The 11,109-nt window shown below is 43.3% G+C and overlaps 1 protein-coding gene across 1 annotated transcript; it reads left to right on the top strand.

The window, feature by feature from the left end:
* Nucleotides 1-397: 397 nt before the first annotated feature.
* On the top strand, nt 398-8,266 carry LOC131911828 (liver carboxylesterase-like). The gene is made up of 11 exons (XM_059264220.1): nt 398-473; nt 994-1,198; nt 3,106-3,244; nt 3,895-4,028; nt 4,110-4,368; nt 5,907-6,047; nt 6,167-6,247; nt 6,480-6,624; nt 7,017-7,154; nt 7,579-7,651; nt 8,080-8,266. Exons 1-11 carry the CDS (start codon nt 398-400, stop codon nt 8,264-8,266), a joined length of 1,578 nt encoding a protein of 525 aa, XP_059120203.1.
* The last annotated feature ends 2,843 nt before the right edge of the window (nt 8,267-11,109 follow it).

Here is an 11,109-nt window from a genome sequence, read left to right as displayed (position 1 = left end):
GATGGACTTACTATTCTTTAAATCTCGACAGCACAGAGGAGTTTTGAGGATGAAGGACACACTTAGAGCTCCTGCCCTTGCACTATGGTGACTCCATGTTCAAGGACAGGGATCCTGGCATTCCAGAAGGATTTCAGATGCCATGCTGTGTCTATCTCAGAGGCCTTGGAAGAAGCAGAACCTGCAGAGGTGGCTTTGACCTGCCTGCTGACTATTGGCTCCCTTTATCTTCTGCCTTATCAGTTCTCCTGCAATAAGAACTTTGCCCCTGTGACCAAATTTCCACACCTACATTGAAAGGTACAAATTCCTGCCTGGGCAAGGCCTACCTATTCTGTTTCCTGTTGTTATTAGAGTGTCATCTTGTGGCAACACAGACTTGGGCCTGCCATTCAACATGCCACTTGATAGACTTCCTGCCTGGCTGTATGCTGTGGCCTGTGGGCTCCTGCTTCTCCTCCTCCACGTGCATGGTGAGTGAACAGAGGGAACCAGGGTCAGAGCTGTCCCAGTTCCGCAGTCAAAGGCTGATCCTGAGGGAGGAGCTGGTGGAGATGACAGGTGAAATGTGGGTTTGTGCACCCCCTAATGCCTCCACCAAAGACCACATGATAGACCCTGTGGTACATGCATGGTCAGAGCTGTGTAAGGATACCATGTACTGAGAAGCCAGTAGGGACAGAGGAGCAGGAGGGACATGTCCCTCACCTCGTGTGGTTGTGGCTAGAGCTCCTTCTAGACTTGGATAATGAAAATATTTCCTTAATAATTCAAAGTGGCTCTGAGCCTGCCATTTTGTTGACTATGGAAGTGCCCTGTCAATTTTTAAGAGGGCCAATGGACAAGGTTAAAAGCTCTAGGTAATCCAGAAGACCTAATCTGCACATCCCACAGCTGAACTGGGAGGACTCGGCTTATATTACCCATGTACCACAGTGACAATGAGGTAGGAATTTCCAAGAATCACAACTGATGGCATCTCTCCACTTGCAGGCCAGGACTCATCCAGCCCCATCAGGAACACACACACAGGGCAGGTGAGAGGAAGCCTTGTCCATGTGAAAGACAGTGATGTTGGTGTCTATACCTTCCTGGGAATTCCCTTTGCCAAGCCACCTGTAGGACCACTGCGCTTTGCACCTCCTGAGGCCCCTGAGCCATGGAGTGGTGTGAGAGATGGGACCTCTCCACCAGCCATGTAAGTTCTGGGGCCCAGGGGACTTGTCACCTTAGCTCCAGGCCACACTGCAGTGCCTCCTCCAACTCAGGTCTATAGCAGCTTTCTGTCTGTGCTGAGGGCAGTCTCCCAGGCATGTTTCCAATGAATGTGCTAAGGATTAGAGAAGAACATCTATGCCATGCCTCTGGGTCAGAGCTTGGCACCTGTAGAAGTTTAGCTGCAGGTACTGCAGTGAGGAGAGAGACTAAGGCCATTCTTCAAGTCACTGTTGAGCATCCATTGTCCATGTGTTGTTGACTAAAGAACAAGTACATATGGTTTCATCTGGAGATCATGTGGAAGAAGGAGGTACCTTGAGAGTCTGGAGTGAGATGAAGAATGTCTCAGTCCCTTATGGCATTGTCCATTCTTCCCTGTAGCTCCTATGTGGGCACAAAATCCCAGTTCTCAAGTGTCTTAGTTTGTTTCCTGTTGCTGTGATAAAGTACCCTGACAAAAGCAATGTGGTGAAGAAAGATTTTACTATGGGTCACAATTCCAGGTTATAATCAATCATAGATGGGAAACCACAGGGGCAGAAGTTCAAGGGAGATGATCACATCACATCCCCATGAGGAACAGAGCCTAAAAAAAGTATATTGTTTGATGTTGGGTCATAGGTGCTGCAGTAGGGGGAGAAGCTCACTAAGTTGCCAAGCCTTCATTTTCTGAAGGAGCAGAGGGGTATAGTGTTTTGGAAAAGACTGACACTAAGTTATCTCACTCCAGTTATTTTATTCAAGCATACAAAATGTTAACTGGAACTGGGAAGCATTTCAACTACCAAAGTCATCTTCCTCTTGCTGCTCATGTGAGGTGACAACCCACACATATCTAAGTCCCTTTTGATTATAGCAAGCTGTAATCAAAGTAAGAAAGCCAGGTATGCCAGAATACCAAGGTCAGTGTAGCTCCAAGTTCTCAAGTAGCACCAAGCACAGACTCTCCAGAGAAACATTTCTTCAAGGCTTAAACAGTACCAAAACAATTTCTGAGCCTCTACTGATTAACTCAAACATAGCAAAGGCTTTCCTGAAACAGTTATCTCAAATTCAGACACAATGGCTTTACTGTGCATTTCACTTGAAGCTGGACATAAAGGCTTTACTTACATATCTCTATAGACATAAGCATTCCTGCTAATGCTTCACTTACACTCTCCATTCTTATACAGTTCACAAGCCACTTCCTAGGGAATGGTACCTCCTGCACTAGACAAGTGTTCCCATCTCAATGAACATATTCAAGATAATTTGCCACAGACATGCTTAGAGACCTACAGGATCTAGACCAGTGGTACTCAACCGGGGGTGCTATCCCACAGAGGTCGAATATCAGACATATTGTATATCATATATTTACATTACTATTCATAACAGTGGCAAAATTAAAGTTATGAAGTAGCAACAAAATAGTTCAGTGGAGGGCTCCACAACATGAGGATCTGTGTTTAAGTGTCAAAGAATTTGTAAAGTTGTGATCCACTGATCTAGACAATCCTTCATTAAGATTATTTTCCCAGTAGATTCTACATTGTGTCAAGTCAACAGTCAAAACTAATGCCACACCAGGATTTAAATAGTATAGAAGTGATGAATGATAGTACAGGAAGGCAATCATTTTCATAGAGACTGCCAGGAGTCTCCAACAACTAGCCCTCAGGATATTACTATCTGACCAGAGGTCTCCCTGAAAGTCCTGCTCTATTAGCATTTCAACAGAGCTGGTGGACTCTAACTTGGTGGGAAGGGACTTTAGAGAGGAATCATGTTAGTTATCAGGGCATCATGGAAAGCAGTAGCTGAAGGTGGCTGAGAGAATGTGCAAACTCAGCCTTAGGTTTGATTATCACATGTCCTGAACTAACTGTCTTCCATTTTCACCAGGTGTCTGCAGACTGATATGATGAATAATGAGGTTGTGAAGATGATGAATTTGAACATACCTCCCAATTCTATGTCCGAGGACTGCCTGCATCTCAACATCTATACACCAGCTCATGCCCATGAAGGATCTAACTTACCTGTGAGTGTCTTGAACTGTGGTTAGATTGGGAAAAAGAAGTTTCCTTCTCAGGAAGCTTGGAAGGGACAAAGTACTTCTGAACACTGTAGATTAGACCCTGATTAATAGTCTTACCTTACTGGGTTCAATAAGGTCACCCCAGCCATGGTGAACTGCTTATAACTGGGTGTGTGGCACAGAGCACTGGGAATCTAAATGTAAGAGGCTCTAGGTCTTTGATTAAATCAGAAATTCTTCTACCGACTTGAACCTGGCAGACCCACTCTAGAAAGTGCTCAGCATTTCGTATGGACATCACCAAAATTTCTAGCTGCAGGTTTTCTGTTGTGCCAATGGGATCTGAGGACTCTTCTGAATAGCAATCAAGAAAGACACTCTTCAATATGCCCCTATTTGCTCTACTTTGATGAGTCTAAGTGTGATGATCACATTACTTGTGATCTAGATCCACTAATTCATGCTGAGATTTTCTGTTTGGGAAAGTGGGAATGGAAATGTGCTTATAGGCCTAAAGTAATCATCTGTGGAACATGTCCTGAAATCCTGAGAAGATCTGTGTGTAAGTCGACCTGACAGATGCAAAGAAGTTTAAATCTAAAAGACAGCTGATCTGGGTGTGGTACTCCTGAGATCTGTGTTGATATCTCCAGGTGATGGTATGGATCCATGGTGGTGCACTTGTTCTGGGAACAGCTTCCATGCATGATGTATCCAAACTGGCAGCTACTGAAGAAATAATAATTGTTGCTATCCAGTATCGCTTGGGTATCCTTGGCTTCTTCAGGTAATTCTGGAACTGGTTTGGACAATGGTGGCTGAGTAGAATAAGGACAGACCTGTGATTCCTGTTTCTGCCACTTCTCAGCACTGGAGACCAGCACGCCAGAGGCAACTGGGGCTACCTCGACCAAGTGGCTGCCCTACGCTGGGTCCAGCAGAATATCGCCTACTTTGGAGGCAACCCTGGCCAGGTCACTATTTTTGGTGGGTCAGCAGGTGGTACAAGTGTGTCTTCACTTGTTGTATCCCCCATGTCCAAAGGACTCTTCCATGGAGCCATTATGCAGAGTGGAGTGGCCCTGCTGCCTGACCTTATCTCTGACACATCTGAGGTGGTCTACACAGTGAGTGCACTCTACAATACCAGCCCTTACTTTGCTGCTTCAGTCCTTGCCTGTAGTATTTTGGTATTCTGTTACTTGGGGAACAAGGATCATGAGAAATAGCTTCATTCCATTAATTTCTGAAAGGCATAAAATTTAGAATCCATCCCTCTCTGGTTTATGTACGCTGAGTGTGATATACAACAGAAAGCTATGCACAGTGGCTGCCATATTTGGCAAAAATACATGTGCATGTTTTCTAAGTTTGCTTTTTATTGCTGTGATAAAGACCATGGCCAATAGCTATGTGGTAAGAAAAAGGTTTATTTCAGCTTACAGTTCATAGTGCAACTTGAAGGGAAATCAGAGTAGACCCTCAGGAAGGTACCTGGAGTCCAGAACTCAAGCAGATGCCAGGAGAAAACACTGCTAATTGCCTTGTTACCCATGACTTCCTCAGATTGCTTTTTTATACAGCCCAGCACACCTGCCCATGAGTGCACTGCCCGTAGTGGTACGGGCCCTGCTGCATCAGTCACTTTTAAGGAAAAAGCCAGGATTCACCTATGGACCAATCTGATAGAGGCATTTTCACAGCTGAAGTTCCTTTTTCCAGTTGTCCCTGGCTTGTGTCAACTTGCCAAAAAAATTCTAACCAGGACATAAGGATTGAAGGAAATAGTCAGCTGGTATTAATACTTGCTGTGCATATGTGAAGTCCTAAGTTCAAATCCGCAGAGCCCACATAAGTCTAGAGGTGATAATATGGGTCAGTAAACCCAGGATTCCTATGGACAGATGGGAAGTAAAGACAGTAGAATCCCTGGAAGGTCATAGTTCAGGAAGCCAGTGTAGACAAACGCAAACAAGGGGTAAGGCCACAAGTAACACCTGAGGGTGTTCTCTGTCCTTCACAGGCAAAATATGACACACCAAATCCATTGTCACACATGAACACCACACACAAAAATAAACAAACCCACAACAAAACAAATATGGAGGTAGAACGGTCCCTTTCCCAGCTGTCACCTCTAGACAATTGAAAATGTGAACAATTCCATTTAAGTCTTTGATACCCAACAAACAGTAGGATGTGGTATTTGGGGTAATGACATCTACTTGGAATCAAGGAAATTCTGCTCTATTCTGAGAGGGATGAGATAACTATTATCTGTGCTTCTTACAGATGGTGGCCAACCTGTCTGGATGTGAGGCCAAGGACTCAGAGGCCCTGGTACACTGCCTATGAGACAAGAGTGAAGCAGAGATTCTGGCTATCAACCAGGTTGGGAGAATTGTGTGACTTGGAGGACCTGGTCACTAGGATGTGGGATTGCCAGTACTTACTACTCAAACCAGTTAACTTGCCTCTATGGTTAGACGTCCTTTAGTACTGTGTGCAAAAAGAACAAGATAGGATAATTTTGATGTCCTGTTTCTTCTGAAGTGAGCATAGCACCCTGAGATGAAATAGGAAATAGGGAAATACTGTGGATATTCAGTGGGCATCAGAATATTTATGTGTTTGATCTTCAGCACTGGCCCTTAATGCCCTATAGGCCTTCATTATGATCCCTGGTGTGGTGGATGGGATGTTCCTACCAAGGCACCCTCGGGAGCTGTTGGCCTCTGTGGATTTTCAACCTGTCCCCAGTATCATTGGTATCGACAGTGATGAGTGTGGCTGGGGAATTCCCTCGGTAAGACCTAGTTCTAATCCCCTGGGAACCTAAACTCAAATGGTGGGTGGTGGGACCTTAAAGGTACTCTGATCTAGATCCAACCCATCCTATACTTAAGACTCTCCTCTACCTCGTAGTTGAAGGGACTTGATCCTGTCATAAAGAACATAACCAGAGAGACCCTGCCAGGTATTCTGAAGAGCACAGCAGCACAGATGGTGAGCAATGTTGAATCCTGTCCTAACAGAGAGAGCTCCATATACTGTTGTCAGATGGCATGATCAGAATAAATGTTAGTGTATGTGTGTATTTCTGTGTGGGCTCACCCAAAGCTCATACCTTTCCCTCTATACCCGGTCTCATCCCTGGCCACATTGGTTACTCAGAGGCTGCTGCCTACCTATCCAGGGGCATGCCCTACCTCACTCTTCCTGATTTCTCCTGGTGTAGATGCTACCTCCTGAATGTAGTGACCTGCTATTGGAAGAGTACATGGGGGACGTTCAGGACCCCCAGACCCTCCAAGCACAGTTCAGGGAGTTGTTGGAGGACTTCATGTTTGTGATCCCTGCACTCCAAGTAGCACATTTTCAGCGTGAGTACATCTTTAACAAGACCAAGGGGAGGGGAGATCAGAGCTGTGGGTCCCTGATGAGTTTTGTAGAGTCCAGACATGATACATGTCTTTAACAGGTCTCTGATTCCAGGCAACTGAATACACTTACCACAGTAAATCCTTATGTCTAGAATAAATGAATGGCATCTTATCCAGGTCCAGAGGAGGAAACATGATAATTATACTTGGTGTCTTATCACAACTACTCATCTGGGAATGCCAGGGTTTCTTTTCAACAAAAGATTCCCCATAGTCAGTTCTCCAGCCTGGAGCTCACCACTAACCTTACAGGAAGGTTTCTTATCACCAAAAGTTGGGCAAAAGAGCTCCATGTGAGAAATCATTATGTCAACCTGTGTCCTCACTCCCAGGTTCCCATGCGCCTGTCTACTTCTATGAGTTCCAGCACCAGCCAAGCTTCATCAAGCATGTCAGGCCATCCCATGTGAGGGCTGACCATGGTGATCACCTAGCCTTTGTCTTTGGCTCCCACCTTTGGGGCATGAAAGGTGAGTCTGCCTTGTTTTCCTTCAGTTGAATGGAGGCCTAGATGAGTTCCTGAGGGATTTCTGAGTTCTCAGTCCAGCTGAGGAAACTGAGGCTCTGGGAGGGAACAGGATCAAGTGTTCAGCTTTTCTGAGCTGAAAAAAAATACGAAGCAAAAACAAACAAACAAACAAAAACTGTATCAGGGCTAGAATAGGAACCTTCCTAGTCTACCTTGTGCAAGAAGCAATGAGAGCACACTGTGGCAGGAGTGATCCTGAGAGAATTCAAGTAGAGGCTTCGATAGATCCTAGAATCTAAGTGGTAAGGGAATTGTTTAAACCAGGCCTAGTATTAGGGTCCAGGCTACGGTTGCTATAGTAGAGCATGAGTTGGCACCTGCATGAGTTAGCTAGGACTTAGACCCTTGTCTTCTTCTGTCTACAGTTGACCTCACTGAGGATGAGAAGCTGCTGAATAGGAGGATGATGAAGTACTGGGCCAACTTTGCAAGACATGGGTGAGAATATGCCCCTCCCTCAAACTCCTTTTGTCTGGGTCTCCATCCAGGACTCCCATGTAGGTGTGCCTCATTAGCATGTGTAGGTCCTTAATTCTACCATAGTCTTCTCCAGCTTGGGACATACATAGGCAGACACCTTCTAGCTTTAGTTTTTGCTCATCCTACAGAAACCTAGTGGGTGAGTCATCATATTGTGATACTGTTATTGGTATTTTCCATCTGAGAGGGAGAGACAAAACTACATAGCTTACCTTACTTCAAATGGACCAGACACTAATGGGTGACACTTGTATTCTCTATCAGTAGACCAGTTTTCCTTTACCCTCTGACCCTTAGCCTACTCATCCACTGCTCTGACCCAAATCAAGGGACAAAGTCTTGGATGAGAGTGACCTTATCCTTCCCTATTGGTGGCCTATCCACAGCAACCCAAACAGTGTGGGTCTACCATACTGGCCCGAGTTGGCCCATGATGAGCAGTACCTGCAGCTGGACATTCAGCCTGCTGTGGGTCGAGCCCTGAAGGCCAGAAAGCTGCAGTTCTGGACCAAGACTCTGCCCCAGAAGATCCTGGAGATAAAGGGGGCTCAGGTCAAGCATGCAGAGCTTTAGTGTCCTGTGACAGGAAAGGTGTCTGGAATGAAGATGGGGTCATCCTGAGGTTACAAAGTCCATTGATTTATCTGTATTTGTTTCAACACTAACATAAGCATTTCTAACCTCAGCATTTGCACTTTCAGTCAAGTATGACAAATCCTCTGTGTCTTTCTCCTTATCCTTCTGGACACATTTTATTAGACTCAATAAACACTCTCGTAATCATATGGATGTGTGAGCCTGAAAGTTCCTCCATCTATTTTAACACTTCACTGTGATTAGGCTTTTTCCTTCCATTCTTTCTTTCTTTACTCCTTCCTTGCTTGCTCCCTCCCATCATCCTCTCCCCATCCTCTCTCCTTTTTTCCAAGCCTCAGATATTCTTCAAATGAAGCAGAAGTTTCAGACACTGTTGACTACAGGAAATCCCATGTCCTCTCTCTTCAAGTTCATGTTTTTCCATATTTGTGCCTTGTCAATAGAAAACCTGATTTCCCTAAGCCCCATTGCCTTCGTAAGCCACAATGCTATTCCCAATAGATAATAAACCACAAACTGGGATCTTAGTTGTTTGTGGCCTCAGTTGTTTGGAGCCTGCGGCAAGAGGATTATATAGGCCCATGGCAATATAACAAGATCCACATCTCTTAAACAAAACAGAAAACATAACCTCAGTAAGTTACAAAGAGTAACAAATTATAATAAGTTCAGAATTTCTTTCTGAATTCTATCTTGATCCTTTTTTCATTCAGTAGAGAATTGTTTGGTTTCCTTATGTTTCTGTTGTTATTAATATCCCGGTTTAATCCGTTGTGGTCAGATAGGATTCAGGGCGTTATTTCGATTTTTTTTCTATTTGTTGAGACTTGGTTTGTGTCCAAGTACGTGGTCAATTATGGAGTAAGTCATGAGGTGTTGAGAAGAAGGTATATTCTTTGTGTTTAGAAGAAATGTTCTGTAAATATCTGTTAGGTCTATTTGGTATATAACATCATTTAGCTTCCACATTTCTCTGTTTAGTTTTGTCTGTATGGTCTGTCCATTTTCCAGAATGGGTTTTGAAGTCTCCCACTATCAGTGTGTGAGGGTCAGTATATGATTTCAGCTATATTAGTGTTTCCTTTTGGACCTTGTGTGTCCTGGTGTTTGGGGCATAGATGCTAAGAATTGAAATGTTCTCCTGGTGAATTTTTCCTTTGAAGAGTGTGTAGTTTCCTTTCCTATTTCTTCTGATTCACTTTGATTTGAACTCTGTTTTGTCAGTTATTAAATTGGTCACATCAGCTTGCTTCTTAGGTCTATTTGCTTGGACAATCTTTTATCCAACATTTTAGCTGGAGGTGATATCTAGCCTTGATGTTAGGGTGTATTTTTTGGATGCAGCAGAAGGATCCTGTTTTCCCATTCATTCTGTTCATCCATGTCTTTTTTGGGGGGAATCGAAACTACTGATGTTGAGAGATAGCAATGACCAATGATTTTTGATTTCTATTATTTTGTGGATGTTGCTGTTGGTTTTGGTGTTTGTGGTAGCGGTAGTGCTGTTGGTGATATTTCTGTATTTGTGTGTGTGTGTGTGTGTGTGTGTGTGTGTGTGTGTGTGTGTGTGTGTATTTCTCTTCTTTTGACTTTCCTGGTCTATTAGTTGCCTGGATTACTTAATCCTGGTATTTTCTTGAATGTACTTATCCTCTTTAGGTTGGAGATTTCCTTCTAGCACTGTCTTTAGGGCTGGCTTTGTAGATACATATTGTTTAAATTTGGTTTTATCATGGCATGTCTCATTTTCTCCATCTACGGTGATAGAAAGTTTTTCTAGGTATTTTAATATGGTTGACATCTGTGGTCTCAGACTCTACAGCACATCTCCCCAGGCCCTTCTGGTTTTTAGAGTCTCCATTGATAATCAAGTATATTTCTAATAGGTCTACCTTGATATATTACGTGGCCTTTTGCCTTTTTGGCTTTTAATATGCTCTCTTTGTTTTTTATTACTGTGTGCTGAGGGGACCTTCTTTTCTGATGCAGTCTATTTTTTGGTTTATAAGCCTCTTGGACCTTGATAGGCATTATCTTCTTTAGGTTATGTAAATTTCTTTCTATGATTTTGGTGAATACATTTTCTGTCCCTTTGTCCTAGGTATCTTCTTCCTCTGATTCTATTACTCTTAGATTTTTGTCTTTCTATAGTGTCCCAGATTTCCTACAAGTTTTGTGCCAAGATAATTTTAGATTTAATCTTTCCTTTAATCATGTATCCATTTCTTCTATTGTGTCTTCAATGAATGAGATTCTCTCTTCCATCTCTTGTATTCTGTTGGTGAAGCTTGACTGTGGATTATGTTCAATTCCTAATTTTTCATTTCCACATCTCTCTCAGTTTGTTTTTCTTTATTGATTCTTTTTCCACTTTCATGTCTTGAAAACTTTATTCATTTCTTTCCACTGTTTATTTGTGTTTCCATACATTTCTTTAAAGGATCTATTCATTTCCACTTTAAGGATCTATCATATTCCTGCAGACTATTTTTCATACTTCAGCTATGTTGAAATAGTCAGAGCCTGCTGTGGTATGGTTGCTAGGCTCTGGTGGAGACATCTTATCCTGGCTGTTGTTGATTCTGTGTTTACACTGGCATTTAGGCATACGGGTTTAGGAAAATTGTAGTTCTTAGTGCTGATATCTTGTCTTTTCTCTGTTGGGTGGACATTTTGTTCCTTGGTTTCTGTTGCCTTCTCTTATTCATAGGAGATTGTGTTAGCTGTGTGTTGCCACAGGAAATTCTTTTGGGACTCAATAGGTTTGGCCACTGGGATTGAGGTAAAATGTGTTTGTGAGCACTGGGAGCTGAAACTTA

This window comes from Peromyscus eremicus, chromosome 5 (genome assembly GCF_949786415.1).
Source record: "Peromyscus eremicus chromosome 5, PerEre_H2_v1, whole genome shotgun sequence".
Classification (NCBI taxonomy): domain Eukaryota; kingdom Metazoa; phylum Chordata; class Mammalia; order Rodentia; family Cricetidae; genus Peromyscus; species Peromyscus eremicus.
This window is presented reverse-complemented; position numbering and strand designations above follow the sequence as displayed.